This window comes from Oncorhynchus kisutch, linkage group LG17 (genome assembly GCF_002021735.2).
Source record: "Oncorhynchus kisutch isolate 150728-3 linkage group LG17, Okis_V2, whole genome shotgun sequence".
Lineage (NCBI taxonomy): Eukaryota > Metazoa > Chordata > Actinopteri > Salmoniformes > Salmonidae > Oncorhynchus > Oncorhynchus kisutch.
Genome location: NC_034190.2, coordinates 64,400,610 through 64,423,477, shown reverse-complemented (window position 1 = coordinate 64,423,477; position 22,868 = coordinate 64,400,610). Strand labels below are relative to the sequence as shown.

General features: G+C 42.1%; 1 protein-coding gene across 2 annotated transcripts in view; it reads left to right on the top strand.

Moving 5' to 3' along the window:
• The window catches only part of LOC109908093 (vitamin D3 receptor A), a 92,133-nt gene that overhangs the window by 47,152 nt on the left and 22,113 nt on the right, over positions 1-22,868 (top strand). For both annotated transcript variants that reach the window (XM_020506545.2, XM_031794354.1), the window contains 2 exons: positions 6,881-7,028; positions 16,206-16,336. In XM_020506545.2, the coding sequence (XP_020362134.1) occupies positions 6,883-7,028; positions 16,206-16,336 (277 nt within the window). In that variant the 5' untranslated portion in view covers positions 6,881-6,882. The remainder of the gene's footprint in view (positions 1-6,880; positions 7,029-16,205; positions 16,337-22,868) is intronic.

Sequence of the window (22,868 nt, the reverse complement as noted above, 5' to 3'; positions counted from 1 at the left end):
ATGACTAGGATTATCATCAACTAGCATGGGTTACTAATATGACTAGGATTATCATCAACTAGCATGGGTTACTAATATGACTAGGATTATCATCAACTAGCATGGGTTACTAATATGACTAGGATTATCATCAACTAGCATGGGTTACTAATATGACTAGGATTATCATCAACTAGCATGGGTTACTAATATGACTAGGATTATCATCAACTAGCATGGGTTACTAATATGACTAGGATTATCATCAACTAGCATGGGTTACTAATATGACTAGGATTATCATCAACTAGCATGGGTTACTAATATGACTAGGATTGTGCCTTTGGCTGCTGGACAATAAAGTAACATTGATTTGAAAACCTATAGAACATGAGAGAAATGCTGGTTTCAATGACATATGAAGTGTTTAAAAAAAAAAAAAAAATATTGCCCTCAACATGTCTGTAGTTATATTTTGGCTAGGCTACTTTGAAACCAGGTAAGACATGCATCATAAAAGGACATAAAACGTTGATTTTAAACAATTACGTTTATGGTTAAAGTTTCAAAATGCTGATTTGCATGTCGACAGAATCTAGTCTTTTAGACAATAATGTAAATTATCCTTCATTATATTTGGTCAAACATGACTAGCGTCTAGCCTATATTTATATAATTAAAAGTCTCATTAAAGTTTGGCTACATTTTCTGGCGCTTCGTGTCTGCGTCTGTTTTGGACATGTAGCCATTCGGACAACTTAAATCAATGTTCTTGTCCTTTTTTTATTTATTTATTTAACTTGTCCAGAACAACCATTAATGTTGTGCATTTGGCTTCTAAAACCATGATTTGGTCAAACCGTACACATTAAATTAAAGTGCATTGATTCCTGCCATGAAAGTGCCTGCCCTGACTGTGCCTGCTGTGATGAGAGCTACTCACATTCCCTCTCCCTCCCCTGTGCAATCATTTTGAGGAAAGAAATGCATTCTTCAAAATGCAATTGTGGGAAAAACTGTTTAAAAAAACAAGTAATAAAATATGCTGTTAGTTGGAGAGAGGAGTGTCTTTTCTCAACTCAATATTGTGCGATTGACACAGTTTTAAAAACCAACGTTTCTGGCATGTCTTTGAGCTGTAGAGCGTGCAAATGTTTTTAGGATATTACTGCTAGATGAATCAACTACACAGCTAACTATCAGCACTATTTAAAAGTTGCCGCTCTAGCTAATGTGTTTTTTGGTTTCCACTTCCTCAGGTCTTGAATTATCCCCAAATGAATTAGCCTATTAGCTAGTGCACAAAAACATTTAGGCAAATGGATCTTTATTGAGCAAAAAGAAAATCTCAATTCTAGAGTGCTATTTTGACAGTAGAATATATCAAGATGAACCTAATTGTCAACCCAAAATGTTTGATTAAAATCACTCGTAAAGGTTGAACATGTTTGGTTAAAAAAAAAATCTATCATACCATCTCAGGAGTCGATTTTTCAACAACAAAAATTACGCTGAATGCATTTTATAAGGTGATTACTAATTTAATGGGCTGGTGCCACCAACTGAGAAAGTTAGTCTGGAGCCCTGACCTTTCTTTTCATTATCTTCTCAGTGTGAGACTCCAGGCAGGCGGTCGTTCACTGTCAGAGGTCTGTTGTGGAACATCAGATTTGTGATGGCAAGAACTCACAAAGAGAAGACTGGCACTGTACTACTTGTTAGTGGATGGTGCGTGCCAAGAGACCAGAAGACAGATGCAGTCAAAGCAGGTGGAGGATCCATGTTTTGTCTCCTGGCCTGCATAGATTAGATGAAACTAGCTTAATATTGTTGCTTTATTGCACTTGTTCCATTTGTTTACATAAGAGCCCCCATCCAGTGAAATAGCATACATTGCTGCACCACATGTGTTGATAGTTGGGTGTTTACTGGGTCTTGTTGAGCATCTGCTCAAGGACTAAATGGCATTGACCTGACTGAGATTTGACTTCTTGCTCTATTCATTACACAGCACTGTTGGCGGGTGGATCATGTTTAGAAAGAAAGTGATTATCCCCATGTTGTGGAGAACACAGAGAATTGTTTTATGGGACAACTGGCACTGTCCATGTCAGAATGACAATTAAACCAAGCTACCAGCCAAGCTAACAAAAATACAGCAGATGTTGAAAGTGCACATACACTGACATAGACCCAGCACTATTAGGAAAGTTAGTCCTAGTTTCCATTCAGCTCTGTGTTTGGGGAGTGATGGGGCTTTAAAAGCCTGTGTTTCAATGATTGGCACAATGATGGGGAAGCCCTGGCCCAATCCTAAATCGACCCCTAAGCCCTACTCCCTATGCACTTGTGGAGATCTGAGTGGAATTGGCAGGTGTAAGAAATATGGTAATTGTTCCATCTTGCCCTCTGATAGGCTAGGGTGTAGGGGCTTTGGTTGATTTGGGATTGGTCCTCTATCTCATATGAGACAGGCAAGTAGCAATGCTGGAATAGTCTACCGTTGGGGCAGCCTGGCTTTATATTAGGCACCTCTGTCTCTATGCAATTCTTTGCCAGTCAGACCAACAACCTAATGATTGCTTCCAGGAATAGAGAGGGACTCGCTTCGCCAGTCTGCATTATATTTTCAGCTTCCAGCTAAAGAAAAACAACTTGTTTTTCTGTTCTGGCCCTGTGGTGAGCCGTGGACGAAAGAACAAAATGCTCAAACCAACCAGTGCCTTTGTCAGCAGAGAAACAGATGACAGCTGTTCAATTATTCAAATCTTGGCTAAACCTTGTTGATTTCTCTAGTACAACGATGAATTATGTTATGGTCTTTGGTTGGCCTGATTTGATAGTGTGTCGCCCATGTTTATCAATCAACATCATGCGTCTGCATTGAATCTCCATGCATATGTACACACACCCCTGTTACACATGGGTCATTTACTTGCTGAATAAGAATTGTATTATTGCTGTTTTTCAGTCTTATGGTTCAGAATGTGCTAGTACTGTGTATTGAGAAATGGCATGTCCTTGTTTTCTATGTATAAGGGGGTTATTGGTGTCTGGCATTTTGATGGGAATGCCTAATCAGTAGGGTTGGGCGACCTATATCAAATTAATTCAAATCTATTTTTGTGCGATATTCCTAATGCCTGTAATATTTTAATGTTTTTATGAGCTTTTGTGCACTTGTTTTCTTGTTGTCTTTTTGGTCTCATCTCCTTTGCTCTTTCTGTGCTCTGTATACCTTCCCATTTACACCAGAGATCTGTATATAATGACAAGATGCTCATGTCTCTGCCTTAACAATGGGAGTCGTTGTCCAAAGGCGGGAAGGCAGGCAACAAGCTTAGGCCCAAAATAAGCCCATAGAAACGCATTGGGTTTATTTTGGACAGATTATAGCGAGAGTGAAACCTCTTGCTTTGCTTCTTCCTCTATGGTTTACACACAAACCAAGCCCCTGCCACTCAAAACAACAAAGATGAGCGATCACTTCTTCCCCTCTGACGAGCGATTTCAACTATTTGAATTTGAGGTTTGGCCCAACAGAATTGGTCATATGGACAAATGTTTTGAGACATTATTTTACTGTAATAGACAAGTTAACCTTTTCTATCGATAACCTATTTATGTCTCAACTCTTCAAATTGCGAGCAGAGCAGACACTACTAAAACGAGACTATCAGTGAACACTGATTCTGGAAAATAAATGCTGTTTGTCGTGTGCATCCTTGTGGTACCACGTGCTGCTAGCAGCTTTTTATCTGAAGACCGTTGTACTAGGCGTCTAGTCTGTGTTTTTATACATGTGCAACAATAAACATAATTATAAGGAATTGGCAACTCATTGTCATTCTGAGAAATAAGGTAGGCCACTTGATTTTAACATCTGAACAAAGTGGACAAGCTAACATGCTGTTCAAACAGTTAGGGACGGACCAAAGGGTGTGTTTCATAACAATTCTAAGTTGGCTAAACTTGAAAAATAAAGATTAGCTGACTACTCACTAGCAGGTGGTCTTGTGCTTGAAGTTGTTTTATATATTGAGCTGAAATAAAAGATCCCAAACATTTTCCACAAAAAAAGCGTATTTCTCTAAAATATTGTGCACAGATTTGTTTACATCCCTGTTAGTGAGCATTTCTACATTGCCAAGATAATCCATCCACCTGACAGGTGTGGCATACCAAGCAGCTGCTCATTACACAGGTGCAACTTGTGCTGGGGACAATAGAATGTAGAATAAATATAAAAAAATGTTCAGTTTTGTCACAACACAATGCCACAAATGTCTCAAGCTGAGGGAGTGTGCAATTGGCATGCTGACTGCAGGAATGTCTACTAGAGCTGTTGCCACATAATTTAATGTTAATTTGTCTACCATAAGCCACCTCCAATGTTGTTTTAGATAATTTTGCACTACGTCCAACCGGCCTCACAACCACACTGTAACCACACCAGCCCAGGACCTCCACATTTGGCTTCTTCACCTGCGGTATTGTCTGAGGCCACCCGGACAGCTGATGAAACGATGGGTTTGCACAACTGAAGAATTACTGTACAAACTGTCAAAAACGTCTGCGTGCTCGTCATCCTCACTAGGGTCTTGACCTGACTGCAGTTTGGCGTCGTAATCTACGTCAGTAGGCAAATGCTCACCTTTGATGGCCGCTGGAGAGGTGTTCTTCACGGATGATTCCCATTTCAACTGTACTGTGCATACGGTGGTGTATGGGTGAGGGGTTTGCTGATGTCGATGTTGTGAACGGAGTGCCCCATGGTGGGGATATGATATGGCCAGGCATAAGCTACAGACAACAAACACAAGATCCTGAGGCCCATTGTCGTGCCATTCATCTTTTTATTTGACCTTTATTTAACTAGGCAAGTCAGTTAAGAACAATTTCTTATTTTCAATGACGGCCTAGGAACAGTGGGTTAACTGCCTGTTCAGGGGCAGATCGACAGATTTGTACCTTGTCAGCTCAGAGATTCGAACTTGCAACCTTTCGGTTACTAGTCCAACGCTCTAACCACTAGGCTACCCTGCCGCCATCACCTCATGTTTCAGCATGATAATGCATGGCCCCATGTCACAAGGATCTGTGCACAATTCCTGGAAGCTGAAAATGTCCCGGTTCTTCCATGGCCTGCATACTCACCAGACATGTCACGCATTGAGCATGTTTGGGATGCTCTGGATCGACGTGTACAACAGCGTGTTCCAGTTCCGGCCAATATCCAGCAACTTCGCACAGCCATTGAAGAGGAGTGGGCCAACATTCCACAGGCCACAATCAACAGCTTGATTAACTCTATACGAAGGAGATGTTTGCATGAGGCAAATCTTAAGGTATCTGTGACCGACATGCATGTCTCTATTCCCAGTCATGTGAAATCCATCGATTTAGGGCCTAATGACTTCATTTAAATTGACTGATTTCCTTATTTGAACTGTAACTCTCAAGTCTTTGAAATTGTTAAATGTTGCGTTTTATATTTTTGTTCAGTGTAATACCCGTGTTCATTTTATATAGCCTCATGCTTATTCGTAGAAGTTACGCATGGTTCTGGTTAAATTTGTAACAAAACAAGCATTTTTATAGACTCTTAAAAAATAGCATGTTAAAATGATCAAATTATTACTGGGTCTCATGGTTGTGGAAGGCTTGGGCCTATATTTAGCGTCACAAGCCCAGAATTAATTTGATTATTGGTGACTGTTTGAAATGCTGTGTGTTTTACCAGTATAGCAATGTTTATTTAGAGAACAGTTAAAAAACAAGATGTATGTTGTGGTGATTTTTAGGCCATATCACCCTGCCCTGCTAATCCGGGTGAATGGATTTATCCCACGTTTTTTGTCCCTTGTTTTACAGTCGCCTATAACATTGGAGTTATTTATCAGATGCTCTTATCCAGAGAGATTTACAGTAGCAGTTAAGGTTAAGTGCCTTGCTCAAGTGCACATCGGTAGATTTTTCACCTAGTCGGCTTGGGATTCAAACCAGTGACCTTTTTGTTACTGGCCCAGCGCTCTTAAACGCTACACTACCTGCCTGGACCTGTTCCCAGTTCCCTGCTCCATCCTCTAATGCAGGGATCAACTACATTCAGCCACATTTAAAAAAAGTTATTGTGCGGATGGTCAGCGGTCAGAACATGATTACAAATAATAAATGCTATAAAATTTTACTAAAACATTTCAAATCTTTCTTACATTTATATTCAATCACATCTCTAATTATGCTTGGGAATACATTGGAACAGATTATGAAAATGTAAAACCACTTGGAGCTCATTTGCTGGTGTTTTTAGTCTAAAATCCCCCACAGGCCAAATTCAGCCCACGGGCCACCAGTTGGGGAACCCTACAGGCAGGCTAAACCCTGTCTGGCCATGTGACTGACTGACTGACTTCTCACACCCCGTCAATCACAACCTCTTCCCCGTTCTCTTTTCTTTGGTCCAGCTTTCTGTTCTGTGTTAGATCTGCTTCATCCTCCTGGGAGGTCCCTAATTCCTATATGTAACACCACTACTAGGATATAATGTCTCTCTGCTCTTCTCTCTCCATACAATGCTAGAGGATCTTTGGCTGTCAAAGGAAATTAGTCAGAGTGAGATTGAAAAGGGGTTTGGGTGTGTTACCTCTGGTGTGCATTACTCCAGTTTTTTTTCATTGACAGGGACAAATGGCGTTAACTCACTACAGAGCCAATAACAGGAACAATCATTGGGCTGTGTCTTGTCTTGTGGCTTATGATGATTTCTTCAACACCTGTCTCTATAATTTGAGTTGCAACACATTCAACCTGTCTGATACAGCCTTGCTCTCACACATGGGAAGGATGGACTGCACCAGACCACTGCTAACCAAACACACCCTCTCCTCTCTCATTGCAGTGATGGAGACCATGGCTGTGAGCACGTCTGTGGTGGGGCCTGATGAGTTTGACCGCAACGCGCCGCGGATCTGTGGCGTCTGTGGAGACAAGGCCACAGGCTTCCACTTCAACGCCATGACCTGTGAGGGCTGCAAAGGCTTCTTCAGGTGGGTACTGACCAGGACAGGTACACTATGCATGGGATGGTTTTGCTGGAGGGTCCAGTTTGACTTGGAACAGAAAGGGTTATCTTGAAAGGGTTGTCTATTTCCAGTTGCTTGCCCTAATGAACACAATGTAGTGGAGTAGCCTGTTGGGCTCCAGGGCTTATTATGGCTCAATATTTCCCACACAGCGGAGGACATACCACACTGTCCGGGAATAAAAACAATGTAGTTTATTAGGCAATATTGAAATGATCTGACAGCCTCCGATTCAAGCCAAACTAAAGTGCTGTCCATATGGAAGCTTATTATCTGGAATCTTTTAAAGCTAGAGCAAGCTGGTCTTTTGAGCAGGAACGGGAGAATGTATTTTTGTTTAATGACAAGGAATAGGCCGAGAGGGTGTAACTTTATTAATGTGGCCTACAGACTGTAGGCAATTAAGGTCACAGTTATGAAAACTTAGGACACTAAAGAGGCCTTTCTACTGACTCTGAAAAACACCAAAAGAAAGATGCCCAGGGTCCCTGCTCATCTGCATGAACGTGCCTTAGGCATGCTGCAAGGAGGCATGAGGACTGCAGATGTGGCCAGGGCAATAAATTGGAATGTCCGTACTGTGAGACGCCTAAGACAAGGAGACAGGACGGACAGCTGTTCGTCCTCGCAGTGGCATACCACGTGTAACAACACCTGCACAGGATCGGTACATCTGAACATCACACCTGCGGGACAGGTACAGGATGGCAACAACAACTGCCCGAGTTACACCAGGAATGCACAATCCCTCCATCAGTGCTTAGACTGTCCGCAATAGGCTGAGAGAGGCTGGACTGAGGGCTTGTAGGCCTGTTGTAAAGGCAGGTCCTCACCAGACATCACCGGCAACAACGTCGCCTATGGGCACAAACCCACCGTCGCTGGACCAGACAGGACTGGCAAAAAGTGAGGCGAAAAGACGAGTCGCGGTTTTGTCTCACCATGGGTGATGGTCGGATTCGCGTTTATCATCGAAGGAATGAGCGTTACACCAAGGCCTCTACTCTGGAGCGGGATCAATTTGGAGGTGGAGGGTCCGTCATGGTCTGGGGTGGTGCATCATCAGACTGGGCTTGTTGTCATTGCAAGAAATCTCAATGCTGTGCGTTACAGGGAAGACATCCTCCTTCCTCATGTGGTACCCTTCCTGCAGGCTCATCCTGGCATGACCCTCCAGCATGACAATGCCACCAGCCATACTGCTCATTCTGTGCGTGATTTCCTGCAGGACAGGAATGTCAGTGTTCTGCCATGGCCAGTGAAGAGCCCTGATCTCAATCCCATTGAGAACATCTAGGACCTGTTGGATCGGAGCGTGAGGACTTTTGCCATTCCCCACAGAAATGTCCGGGAACTTGCAGGTGCCTTGGTGGAAGAGAGGGGTAACCTCTCACAGCAAGAACTGGCAAATCTGTTGCAGTCCATGAGGAGGAGATGCACTGCAGTACTTAGTATCTGGTGTGATCACCAGCTGCATTGACTGTTACCTTTTGACCCCGCCTTTTCTTCAGGAACACATTATTCCATAAATGTCTGTGGAACTTGTTCAGTTTGTCTGTTGTAGATTCTTATGTTCATACAAATATTTACACATGTTAAGTTTGCTGAAAATAAACGCAGATCACAGTGAGGATGTTTATTTTTTTGCTGAGTTTATATGGATTAGAGAAAGTTCCTACAAGAAAGAAGGAATAATGCCAGACATCTCAGGCATCGTGTTGTTCTCATTAAACTCAACCATTAACTCTTAAGTCAGCTGTCCTCTCATGTCTGTCGTTCCCAATTTGTTCTTTTGGAGAAAGGTCAGCTGACACCTGTAGGTACCCCAGTGTGTGAATATGTGGGAACAATAGGGACTCAAATACTTATCTATGGGTGTTTTATTTATGCTTTTGGTGTGTTGATCTATTTCTGAACTGTGTGTGTGTGTGTGTGTGTGTGTGTGTGTGTGTGTGTGTGTGTGTGTGTGTGGCTTGTTGTAAATGGGAGGCTGTATGAAAAAAAAAACCGATTTATTGGATGACCAAAAAAAGCCGATACCGATTTAAATCTGCCGATTTGTATTTATTTATTTGTAATAATGACAATTACAACAATACTGAATGAACACTTATTTTAACTTAATAATAATAAGATACATTTTGCCTCAAATAAATAATTAAACATGTTCAATTTGGTTTAAATAATGCAAAAACAAAGTGTTGGAGAAGAAAGTAAAAGTGCAATATGTGCCATGTAAGAAAGCTAACGTTTAAGTTCCTTGCACAGAACATGAGAACATATGCATCTTCAGTATTCCCAGGTAAGAAGTTTTAGGTTAGGACTATTTTTTAGGACTATTTCTCTCTATACCATTTGTATTTCATTAACCTTTGACTATTGGATGTTCTTATATGCACTTTAGTATTGCCAGTGTAACAGTATAGCTTCCGCTCCTACCTGGGCTCGAGTCAGGAACACAACGACAATAGCCACCCTCGAAGCAGCGTTACCCATCCACAAAAGTTGCGGCCCCTCTGTAAGGGAAACAACCACTCCAAGTCTCAGTGAGTGACGTTTGAAATGTTATTAGTGCGCACCCCGCTAACTAGCTAGCCATTTCACATCGGGTTACACAAGCCTAATCTCGGGAGTTGATAGTCATAAACAGCTGCTGGCAAACACAGGAAAGTGCTGTTTGAATGAATGCTTAGGAGCCTGCTGCTGCCTACCATCGCTCAGTCAGACTGCTCTATCAAATCATAGACTTAGTTATAACATGATAACACACAGAAATACGAGCCTTAGGTCATTAATATGGTCGAATACGGAAACTATCGTCTCGAAAACAAGACTTTTATTCTTTCAGTGAAATACTGAACCGTTACATATTTTATCTAGCGGGTGGCATCCATAAGTCTAAATATTCCTGTTCAAATCAAATCAAATGTATTTATATAGCCCTTCGTACATCAGCTGATATCTCAAAGTGCTGTACAGAAACCCAGCCTAAAACCCCAAACAGCAAGCAATGCAGGTGTAGAAGCACGGTGGCTAGGAAAAACTCCCTAGAAAGGCCAAAACCTAGGAAGAAACCGAGAGAGGAACCAGGCTATGTGGGGTGGCCAGTCCTCTTCTGGCTGTGCCGGGTGGAGATTATAACAGAACATGGCCAAGATGTTCAAATGTTCATAAATGACCAGCATGTTTGAATAATAAGAAGGCAGAACAGTTGCAACTGGAGCAGCAGCACGGCCAGGTGGACTGGGGTCAGCAAGGAGTCATCATGTCAGGTAATCCTGGGTCCTAGGGCTCAGGACCTCCGAGAGAAAGAAAGAGAGAAGGAGAGAATTAGAGAACGCACACTTAGATTCACACAGGACACCGAATAGGACAGGAGAAGTACTCCAGATATAACAAACTGACCCTAGCCCCCGACAAACTACTGCAGCATAAATATTGGAGGCTGAGACAGGAGGGGTCAGGAGACACTGTGGACCCATCCGAGGACACCCCCGGACAGGGCCAAACAGGAAGGATATTTACCCCACCCACTTTGCCAAAGCACAGCCCCCACACCACTAGAGGGATATCTTCAACCACCAACTTACCATCCTGAGACGGGGCCGAGTATAGCCCACAAAGATCTCCGCCATGGCACAACCCAAGGGGGGGCGCCAACCCAGACAGGATGACCACATCAGTGAATCAACCCACTCAGGTGACGCACCCCTTCCAGGGACGGCATGAGAGAGCCCCAGTAAGCCAGTGACTCAGCCCCTGTAATAGGGTTAGAGGCAGAGAATCCCAGTGGAAAGAGGGGAGCCGGCCAGGCAGAGACAGCAAGGGCGGTTCGTTGCTCCAGAGCCTTTCCGTTCACCTTCCCACTCCTGGGCCAGACTACACTCAATCATATGACCCACTGAAGAGATGAGTCTTCAGTAAAGACTTAAAGGTTGAGACCGAGTTTGCGTCTCTGACATGGGTAGGCAGACCGTTTCATAAAAATTGAGCTCTATAGGAGAAAGCCCTGCCTCCAGCTGTTTGCTTAGAAATTCTAGGGACAATTAGGAGGCCTGCGTCTTGTGACCGTAGCGTACGTGCAGGTATGTACGGCAGGACCAAATCAGAGAGACAGGTAGGAGCAAGCCCATGTAATGCTTTGTAGGTTAGCAGTAAAACCTTGAAATCAGCCCTTGCTTTAACAGGAAGCCAGTGTAGAGAGGCTAGCACTGGAGTAATATGATAATTTTTTTGGGGTTCTAGTCAGGATTCTAGCAGCCATATTTAGCACTAACTGAAGTTTATTTAGTGCTTTATCCGGGTAGCCGGAAAGTAGAGCATTGCAGTAGTCTAACCTAGTAGTGACAAAAGCATGGATACATTTTTCTGCATAATTTTTGGACAGAAAGTTTCTGATTTTTGCAATGTTACGTAGATGGAAAAAAGCTGTCCTTGAAATGGTCTTGATATGTTCTTCAAAAGAGATCAGGGTCCAGAGTAACGCCGAGGTCCTTCAGTTTTATTTGAGACGACTGTACAACCATTAAGATTAATTGTCAGATTCAACAGAAGATCTCTTTGTTTCTTGGGACCTAGAACAAGCATCTCTGTTTTGTCCGAGTTTAAAAGTAGAACGTTTGCAGCCATCCACTTCCTTATGTCTGAAACACATGCTTCTAGCAAGGGCAATTTTGGGGCTTCACCATGTTTCATTGACATGTACAGCTGTGTGTCATCCGCATAGCAGTGAAAGTTAACATTATGTTTCGAATAACATCCCCAAGAGGTAAAATATATAGTGAAAACAATAGTGGTCCTAAAACGGAACCTTGAGGAACACCGAAATTTACAGTTGACAAACTGATATCTTTCCGACAGATAAGATCTAAACCAGGCCAGAACTTGTCCGTGTAGACCAATTTGGGTTTCCAATCTCTCCAAAAGAATGTGGTGATCGATGGTATCAAAAGCAGCACTAAGGTCTAGGAGCACGAGGACAGATGCAGAGCCTCGGTCCGATGCCATTAAAATGTAATTTACTACCTTCACAAGTGCCGTCTCAGTGCTATGATGGGGTCTAAAACCAGACTGAAGCATTTCGTATACATTGTTTGTCTTCAGGAAGGCAGTAAGTTGCTGCACAACAGCCTTTTCTAAAAAAAAATTGAGAGGAATGGAAGATTCGATATAGGCCAATAGTTTTTTATATTTTCTGGATCAAGGTTTGGCTTTTTCAAGAGAGGCTTTATTACTGCCACTTTTAGTGAGTTTGGTACACATCCGGTGGATAGAGAGCCGTTTATTATGTTCAACATAGGAGGGCCAAGCACAGGAAGCAGCTCTTTCAGTCGTTTAGTTGGAATCGGGTCCAGTATGCAGCTTGACGGTTTAGAGGCCATGATTATTTTCATCATTGTGTCAAGAGATATATTACTAAAACACTTGAGCGTCTCTCTTGATCCTAATTCCTGGGAGAGTTGTGCAGACTCAGGACAACTGAGCTTTGAAGGAATACGCAGATTTAAAGAGGAGTCCGTAATTTGCTTTCTAATAATCATGATCTTTTCCTCAAAGAAGTTCATGAATTTATCACTGATGAAGTGAAAGTCATCCTCTCTTGGGGAATGCTGCTTTTTAGTTAGCTTTGCGACAGTATCAATTTCGGATTGTTCTTATTTTCCTCAATTAAGTTAGAAAAATAGGATGATCGAGCAGCAGTAAGGGTTCTTCGGTACTGCACGGTACTGTCTTTCCAAGCTAGTCGGAAGACTTCCAGTTTGGTGTGGCGCCATTTCCGTTCCAATTTTCTGGAAGCTTGCTTCAGAGCTCGGGTATTTTCTGTGTACCAGGGAGCTAGTTTCTTATGAGGAATGGTTTTAGTTTTTAGGGGTGCAACTGCATCTAGGGTATTGCGCAAGGTTAAATTGAGTTCCTCAGTTAGGTGGTTAACTGATTTTTGTCCTCTGGCGTCCTTTGGTAGACAGAGGGAATCTGGAAGGACATCAAGGAATCTTTGTGTAGTCTGTGAATTTATAGCACGACTTTTGATGTTCCTTGGTTGGGGTCTGAGCAGATTATATGTTGCAAATGTAATAAAATGGTGGTCCGATAGTCCAGGATTATGAGGAAAAACATTAAGATCCACAACATTTATTCCATGGGACAAAACTAGGTCCAGCGTATGACTGTGACAGTGAGTGGGTCCAGAGACATGTTGGACAAAACCCACTGAGTCGATGATGGCTCCGAAAGCCTTTTGGAGTGGGTATTGGAATATTAAAGTCACCAAAGATTAGAATATTATCTGCTATGACTACAAGGTCCGATAGGATTTCAGGGAACTCAGTGAGGAACGCTGTATATGGCCCAGGAGGCCTGTAAACAGTAGCTATAAAAAGTGATTGAGTAGGCTGCATAGATTTCATGACTAGAAGCTCAAAAGACGAAAACGTCTTTTTTTTTTTTTGTAAATTGAAATTTGCTATCGTAAATGTTAGCAACACCTCCGCCTTTGCGGGATGCACGGGGGATATGGTCACTAGTGTAGCCAGGAGGTGAGGCCTCATTTAACACAGTAAATTCATCAGGCTTAAGCCATGTTTCAGTCAGGCCAATTACATCAAGATTATGATCAGTGATTAGTTCATTGACTATAATTGCCTTTGAAGTAAGGGATCTAACATTAAGTAGCCCTATTTTGAGATGTGAGGTATCATGATCTCTTTCAATACTGACAGGAATGGAGGTGGTCTTTATCCTAGTGAGATTGCTAAGGCGAACACCGCCATGTTTAGTTTTGCCCAACCCAGGTCGAGGCACAGACACTGTCTCAATGGTGATAGCTGAGCTGACTACACTGACTGTGCTAGTGGCAGACTCCGCTATGCTGGCAGGCTGGCTAACAGCCTGCTGCCTGGCCTGCACCCTATTTCATTGTGGAGCTAGAGGAGTTAGAGCCCTGTCTATGTTGGTAGATAAGATGAGAGCACCCCTCCAGCTAGGATGGAGTCCGTCACTCCTCAGCAGGTCAGGCTTGGTCCTGTTTGTGGGTTAGTCCCAGAAAGAGGGCCAATTATCTACAAATTGTATCTTTTGGGAGGGGCAGAAAACAGTTTTCAACCAGCGATTGAGTTGTGAGACTCTGCTGTAGAGCTCATCACTCCCCCTAACTGGGAGGGGGCCAGAAACAATTACTCGATGCCGACACATCTTTCTAGCTGATTTACAATGCACAACCTTCAATGTTATGTCATAATTATGTAAAATTCTGGCAAATTTAGCGGCCCAAACTGTTGCATATACACTGACTCTGCGTGCAATGAACGCAAGAGAAGTGACACAATTTCACCTGGTTAATATTGCCTGCTAACCTGGATTTCTTTTAGCTAAATATGCATGTTTAAAAATATATAGTTCTGTGTATGGATTTTAAGAAAGGCATTGATGTTTATGGTTAGGTTCACATTGGAGCAACGATACGCACCGCATCGATTACATGCAACTCAGGACACGCTAGATAAACTAGTAATATCATCAACCATGTGTAGTTAACTGGCGATAATGATTTGATAGATTTTTTTATAAGATACATTTAATGCTAGCTAGCATCTTACCTTGGCTTACTGCATTCTCGTAACAGGCAGTCTCCTCATGGAGTGCAATGAGAGGCAGGTGGTTAGAGCGTTGGACTAGTTAACTGTAAGTTTGCAAGATTGAATCCCCGAGCTGACAAGGTACAAATCTGTCGTTCTGCCCATTCCTAGGCCGTCATTGAAAATAAGAATGTGTTTTTAACTTCTCTAGGGTAGGGGGCAGCATTTGGAATTTTGGATGAAAAGCATGCCCAAATTAAACTGCCTTCTACTCAGGCCCAGAACATAGGATATGCATATAATTAGTGGATTTGGATAGAAAACTCTATAAAGTTTCCAAAACTGTTACAATAATGTCTGTGAGTATAACAGAACTGATTTGGCAGGTGAATTCCTGAATGGATTTCTCTCAGGTTGTAGAGTTTATTTATTTTATTTTTTTTCCTATTCAATGCCATTACAGTATCCATTGACTTAGGACTCAAATTGCAGTTCCTATGCCTTCCACTAGATGTCAACAGTCTTTATAAATTGTTTCAGGCTTGTATTCTGAAACATGAGTGAGTAAGAGCAGTCTGAATGAGAGGACCCTGCAGTGTTGGAGCTTTTTCATGTGCGCAACCAGATAGTGCCTTTCTTGTTTACCTTTTATATTGATGATGTTATTGTCCGGTTGAAATATTATAGATTATTTAGGCTAAAAACAACCATGAGGATTGAATATAAACATTGTTTGACATGTTTCTATGAACTTTACGGATACAATTTGGATTTATGGTCTGCCTGTTGTGACCTCGTTTGTGCCTGGGGATTACTGAAGAAAACACGCAAACAAAACGTAGGTTTTCGGATATAAAGAGACTATCGAACAAAAGGAACATTTATTGAATAAATGAATGTCTTCTGAGTGCAACCATATGAAGATCATCAAAGGTAAGTCATTAATTTTATCTCTATTTCTGACTTGTGTAACTCTTCTACTTGGCTGGTTACTGTTTGTAATGATTTGTCTGCTGCGGCTTTCGCCGTAAAGCATTTTTTTAAATCTGACACCGCGGTTGGATTCACAAGAAGTTAATCTTCAAACCGATGTAAAATAGTTGAATCTTTTCAGAATTCTTATAATGAGTATTTCTGTATTTGAATTTGGCGCTCTGCAATCTCACTGGATGTTGGCCAGTGATATTGGCTAGCGTCCCACATACCCTAGAGGTTAACTGACTTGCCTAGTTAAATAAAGGTGTAAAATCTGCCAAGTCGGTGTCCAAAAATACAGATTTCCGATTGCTTTGAAAACTTGAAATCGGCCCTAATTAATCGGCCATTCCGATTAATCCGTCGACCTCTACTTCAAAGGGCACGCTGCGTGACTGCTCATGATATGTTTTTTTCTGTGAGAGGGGTAGTGTGTCTTATTCCGTTTGTGTGTCTGCAAATGTAATCCAGTTGAGTAATAATCCCATCTGCCTCCATTTTGCAAAATAAATCCAGTGTTTTTAATGTCTCTGTGTATATTTGAACATGTCAGTGAGCCAGGTTTCAATATCTGTCTCGCTGTCCCCACCAGACGCAGCATGAAGCGTAAGGCCAGTTTCACCTGCCCCTTCAACGGCAGCTGCACCATCACCAAGGACAACCGGCGACACTGCCAGGCCTGCCGGCTCAAACGCTGCGTGGACATCGGCATGATGAAGGAGTGTGAGTGCTCAGAGACTGATTGCTATGGTCATAAATACAGTAACTTCAGCACTTTAAGTGCTAGGCTCATGCTGGCTAAAGACTACATCATATAGGCCTAATGTAAAAAAGCAGTACAGTGTACTGTACATAATGTTAGTAGAATCTGTTTTACTGTACATTCATGCATAGTCATTGTTGCCTGGACATGCTCTTTATGTTTTAGATATCTGTATTTTTGACCTGTTTCAGGAAACTAGGCATATGTTGCGGGTCACTACTTCACACGAGAGCCATTTGAAATATAATCTTAATTTTAAATCAAAATGCCTTTTTTGGCAGATATGCCTTCTGGAACATGTAAACTTTCATGTGCCTTAATAACGAACTTGTATGCCATCAGTAAATATGAATAAAATTACTTAATTACAAGCCCAGTTGGTTTAGCCACAGAAAAAGGAAGTAACCTTCCCGCTAGCCATGATTGGCTGAGATAATGAGTGGGCTGGACATGCCGAGAGATGAGTTCGGATTAGTCTGCCATATAGTGTAGGTAATCCTGTCTAATGCTGGTTTTAATTTAAAAAAAAGTTTACATAGCAGAACTGCATAAGTGTTGCTCTCCATTTTCTGGAGGACCGAGTATTGAAATCAGTGGAATTAGTTTATGATAGCTAAGGAGATGAAGAACACCTGTCTCCGGATTACATCTTCAAACTAAGGGCAACCTTGGAATCTGTAACAGGAAGAGGCGTCCATCCATGATAGTCTAGCTAGCTACATTTTCAGATTTTAGACATTTCAAATTTTGACAGTATTTTCTTTCAAGTTAGTGTACTGTTAGCTGACTCGCTAGCTAACGTTACGTGTATGATCTTGTTATTCGTATCTGAGCCATTTTGCTTGGCTAGTTATAGCCTAATGTTGGCTAGCTAACACTGAACCTGGTTTGTTAGCTACTTGCAGATTCATGCAGGGTAGTAACGTCATGAGTTGGGATTATGGTTAATTGTTTACCTAGCTAGCCAAATGTCTTAACAAAAGTCTCCACTATGCAAGTAACGATTTCAGGTGCTTTTGTAAATTCAGTCTTGCCATCTACTTTGATTTCAGAGCACTCTCATCTGACTGTGCCAGAGCGCAGAATAACTGATGAATTTATGAACGCTCAACACTCGTTGAATATGACTGGTGTCAGTAAGCGTCCAGCAAAAAATAATAATTAAATTGTTGGCAGCAGCACAGTTAGTCACCAACGCTCTGGATAACATGAAAACAGCCTAACCAGCTCTGCTAGGGCAAGTAAAGTGGTCAGAGTGGGGTGTTCTCTCATTTGTGTCTGGAAGTTGCTAGCAAAGTCGCCAATGTTGTGAAAGTCGCCGTTGTGAGGTCAGAATGCTCGGATCACCTCATCAAATAGTGTCCAGTGTGCGCTCTGAAAGCTCAGAGAGTGAAATGCTCAGAATTTACGAACGGACAATCTGACAGCACATTTGCAGCCACCAACGCTCTGGATAACATAAAAACAGCCTAGCTCTGCTAGGGTGAGTAATGTTCAGTGAGCTGTTCTCTCATTTGTATCTGGAAGTCGTTAGCCAGTTAGCTTGGGTGCTTTGCTGCTGTTAGTACAGAATGCTTGTGTCAACCCTTAGAGATGGGTCAGGCTAAAGCTTAAGAGGGTGTGAACGATGGTGAATGGGTGTAGACAAAGAAGAGCTCTCCAGTTGGTACCAAAACGTTCAGGTCATTTTCTCAAAAGTGAAGATACAAGTTTTGCAACTTTCAAAGCAGAATTACTTACCCATTGTTCCTCAAATATATTGTATGATTTACCATTTTGTAGCTCTCTGTGTCTGCTTTTATCCAATGTAAAAACACTTTCTAATTTTGCTACACAAGATTGAATCAAGGCGGTCGGTCACATTTAGGTTGCATTCGGCCAGGGCTGTACTGTTTTACATTCTCTACTGTATTAGAAAATATGTGGTGGTTTCAGAATATTTAGACATTTACTGGCTAAGTCATATTAATCCTGCTTTATGAAATACCCTCCACTTTACTGTGCCGGAACACCAATAAATCCGCATGGTTATGAAAATAGACAAGTTGTGCATTTTGAGGTGACAAAGAGAGAAGGGGAAAGAGTGGGAGAGAAATAAAGACCAGTCCAACAATGATACTCTTTCTCCTGCCCGTTACACAATGGTCCGATACAGAGTGGTGCTGCTGCCCTGTAGCCTAGCCTGCAAACAGTCACAAGCCTAAATGAGCCCCCTGGAAAATGAAGAGGATTCAAACCACTAAAATGGCCTCTATGTCTGCACAAGTGCTATAGCTTCAGGCCATGGGGTCATGGATGAGGTGGGAGCTGCCTGGCGCTGCATGCCCCAGTCATGTGGACCTCACTCATGTAAAAAAACTATGTGGTATGAAACATTTCAGGCAGAGGTCTGGCACAGAATGAGACTTGCGATTGGATGAGCATGGTGACTGAGCAATTGTCGAGCTGTGCTAAGCTTGATGTGGATACAATCGGAGGCGGTTATTTAAAGTGTTAAAATGTTGATCTTCTTTAAATGTTGCCTGTTGGTCCTCTTTTTTGGACTGCTACAGTTATGGTATGTGTCTCATTTAGCACTGTATGTACACATTAATAAATCATGTTTTTGTGTGTGTTAATGACTTTTGACATTGATGACCCGTGGGTGTAGTCTTAACACTGTAATTGGTCAATCCGAGCCTCGCCCCTAAAGATTTTTTTGTTGCTTCTTCAAAGCACCGCTGCCATGCTGAGGATCCAGCCACATTGTCCGCAGTTGTTAGTGTTAGTGCCAAGACAACAGAGCAGGCCTGCCCACTCGGCGCAGCCTGCCAAATCAGTGAGCAGTACACAATTACTCATGCTCCCTTAAGCTGCAGGGTTGCCAGGAATAGCGCCTCTGTGCTCATTCTGCATGGAGGTGCCTCCTACCTTACTTTCTCTGAGTATTAGAGGGATTGGAGTAGTTGTGGTGATATTAACAATATCCTGACCCAGAGTATTAACACCCTAGAGTCGATGTCCGCGCCCCGAGAAAATAGTTTAAATCTTCTGTTTGGGAACATTTTGGCTTCACAGATTACAATGGCGATGGACAGAGTTGTGGATAAAACGTTAACTGAATGTCGCCATATCCTATGCAGTGGCTTGTTGTCGGCCACTCACAAGTCAAAGCGAAACTACAGTCATAGAGCCTCCCTGTGTGGCAAAGTTACAAGATGATTTAATCAATGGAAAATGGAATTCAAATGAAGGATATGCTACAACAACCAAGAGCCAACAGGTACGCTGCTACTTAATAATTTGAATAGAGGTGTTATTTGGATCTGTAGGACAAGGAGAAAGCGCATGATGCCTTAGTTAGCCTAGCTAGCTAGCTTCTCTCAGTTTGATGTAGTCAAAACAGGTACCACATAATCCTATTGAATGATAAATAAACTAGCTGTGACAAACTAGAAGTTAGTACACTAGCGCAAGTTTGGTTGGTTGCTGTCTCTCTCTCCCTCATCCTTGCTCCTGTATCACTTGCTCACATTACTCACACCCCAAGGCCCCTCCTACACCTGCTAGAGCGTCTCTCCCTCGCACTTTATCAGCTCTGTTAATAAAGTCGCTTACAAATTCACATAGTTGCTGCTTCCCTCACTCTGACCAAGTCTCTTTTGCCTTCTCTCCTCTTTCTCTCTCCTCTCTTTCTCCCCCTCTTTCTCTCTGCTGTCCTTCTCTTTCACTCTCCTCTCACCTTTCTCTCTACTCTTGCTCTCCTTTTCCCCCCTATATCCTTCTCCCTCTCTGCTCTCTTACTCCTTTGCTCTCCTTTCCTCTCTCCTTTTATTTCTCCTATTTATACTTCTTTCTCCTCATTAGCTCGTTCTTTCTCCCGCTCCTTCCTCTTTCTCGCTCTACTTCTCCCATTTCTCTTGCCTTCTCTCCTCTCCCTTCTTTCTCTCTGCTCTCTTCTCATCTTTCTCTCTTGCCTTCTTTCTCTCTCCTTTCTCTCCTTCTCCTTTCTTTTTCTCTTTCTCTCTTGCCTTCTCCTTTCTCTCCTTCCTCTCCTTTCTTTCACTCTCCTTACTATCTCCTCTCTCTCGCCTTCTCTCTCCTTCTTTTGTTCTTTCTTAATCTTCTCTCTCACCCTGCAGCTCAGTCCTCTGCCATGTCGATCCAGGCATGAGGCTAATGAATAAATGTGAACAATTTTGTGGTAAACAGCTCGATTTTCTGGCCTCCGCTGTCTCACACTTTACCGCTGTGCCATCCAAACAAAAAGGCACTGTGAAATACTATCCAGACAGCACAGCAGACTATTGCTGGTGAACTCTGGGAAATTACCACACGCTTGCCTGGCTGCGGCGGTGGTCCTTCTGACTATGCCATGCTAGATGGGCTACTCGGTGTCCCATTCTGGCCTGATGTCAGCCAGGCAGCAGTTGTATAATAAGATTCTATCAGAGTAAAGCTCGTCCAACTCTAGTTCTGAACAGTTTTACTGTGTGTTGTTGCCATTGTTGATAATCCTTAAATATGGCAATAGATTAAATACAATGTTTAGCCGCAGTCGACTAGTCCAAAAGCTAGCATATAACACAAACCAGATGCCTGGTTGTGGTTAGTCAGCTCCTAAAGTGTTTTGGTTTTATCACCTACATCATGTACGTTTCCTTCAATCTGCTGTTCAGTGAAGACTATTGGCAAGTGATAAACATTATGTATTTGACCACAGCTGCTGTTAATGGCAGACAAACTTGATTTAGCAGGAATTCTATCTATCCATGTGTGAAACAGGCAACATTTGTTTTACTGTTGCGTAATACATTTTCTGACATGGGTGGTAAAAGACATTTTTTGCTAATGAAGTGTGCAGGAGTTTGTAGAAAACATCAGGCATGACAAGATTGCCCTGCCATGAAGATGATTCCCATTTTGTGATGGGGGGGGGGGGGAATTGATAGTTGCATATTGGGGTATTATTTTTGACGATATATTGTATCGTTTTGACAATCACAATATAATTTTTGTGCTAGTTGGCTGTACCTGCAACAAAACTCTCATATTTTTCCTTCATAGAGAGCCAATTTGTTTTCAGCACTTTTATTTCCATGACTGAGACTCGTTTTCTCATGTTGTATCTTGTCCATGTGCAGCACACATATGGTGTTTGGAACATCAAATAAAATGCGTTGAATACAACCATACAGTGAAATGCTTACTTACGAGCTCCTAACCAACAATGCAGCTTTAAGAAATACGGATAAGAAATTAAAGTAACAAGTAGTTCAAGAGCAGCAGAATCGCAATCCACATAGAATTGTGAGAATCGCAATATATATATCGGCACCTAAGTATAGTGATATCATGAGGTCCCTGACATTTCTCAGCCCTATTCACATTCAGGAAAGGCTTTTAGCTTTTTATTGCTAGTTATTTACAGTTATTTAGTAGTTAGTCTGTCTGATTATTTGTTTCATCATTGAAACTAAAATGTGCTTTTAGTTTAGTTTCTATTTATTTACTAGTGTGTAGTAAAGCTGTCCCTGACTATATTTGTATACACTGTCTATATCCTGGGCAACCTAGAGTACTTTGTTCTTTCGACCAATCGCTTGATTTACATTTTTAAACGTTATTGTTCCCTATATAGACACACCCTATGTGTTTTAATAAAATAACTTATATTGTCATTGCCAACTATGTTAAAATAGCCTACATAAAGCCAACAATAATTAACCTTGCAGCCTGTAGATAGAAAATATCCTGGTAAAAACATTGGCTACACATGGCCTGAAACATGGAACTTGGGTCTGGCCTGAAGCTGGCACGAGCAAACTTGCAACATTTGTATAAAATATTCTGGGCCCTCAGTTTCCTGCTCAGTGAGCTCTAGACATAGGCTATTTGTGCCAGGGATAAGAAGTAATCAGGTAGGCCTATTTTATGACGTTTCCACCAGATAAGAGCAATACCTTTTTCTCCTTTCACGCCGAGTGGTTACCATGAGAGCTGGTAAGATATTTCAGATATCAGATCCCCAAATGGGCACACATTTGTGCGCAAGCCAGGTAGCCTGGGCATACTTCTATGCATAATCCGCTGCGTGTCCTTACTCAACATTGACAGGAGCACCACAAACAAAAGTCTGACTATATTGACAACTCCTAAATGGAATTAAATAAACCAACTTGCTCCTCACAAGTGTAGCCTAGGTTGTGCGGTCCTCGAACAACGTGTTCACTTCGACAATGACAACGGTAAAAGACTAATAATATATTGAACGCATTAACAGAAATTACCGTAACCAAGCAAACATTGTAGATTAGAAAATGATAGGAACGGTCGATGTTGGTGTGCCATCCCCGCGGCCTCCACAATGGATTAGTCCATTGAGACAGGCGTGGATCAGATGGGTGTATTGTGTCCCATTAAAAAAAAAATATATACAGTACCAGTCAAAAGTTTAGACACCTACTCATTCAAGTGTTTTTTTCTTTATTTGGACTATTTTCTGCATTGTTG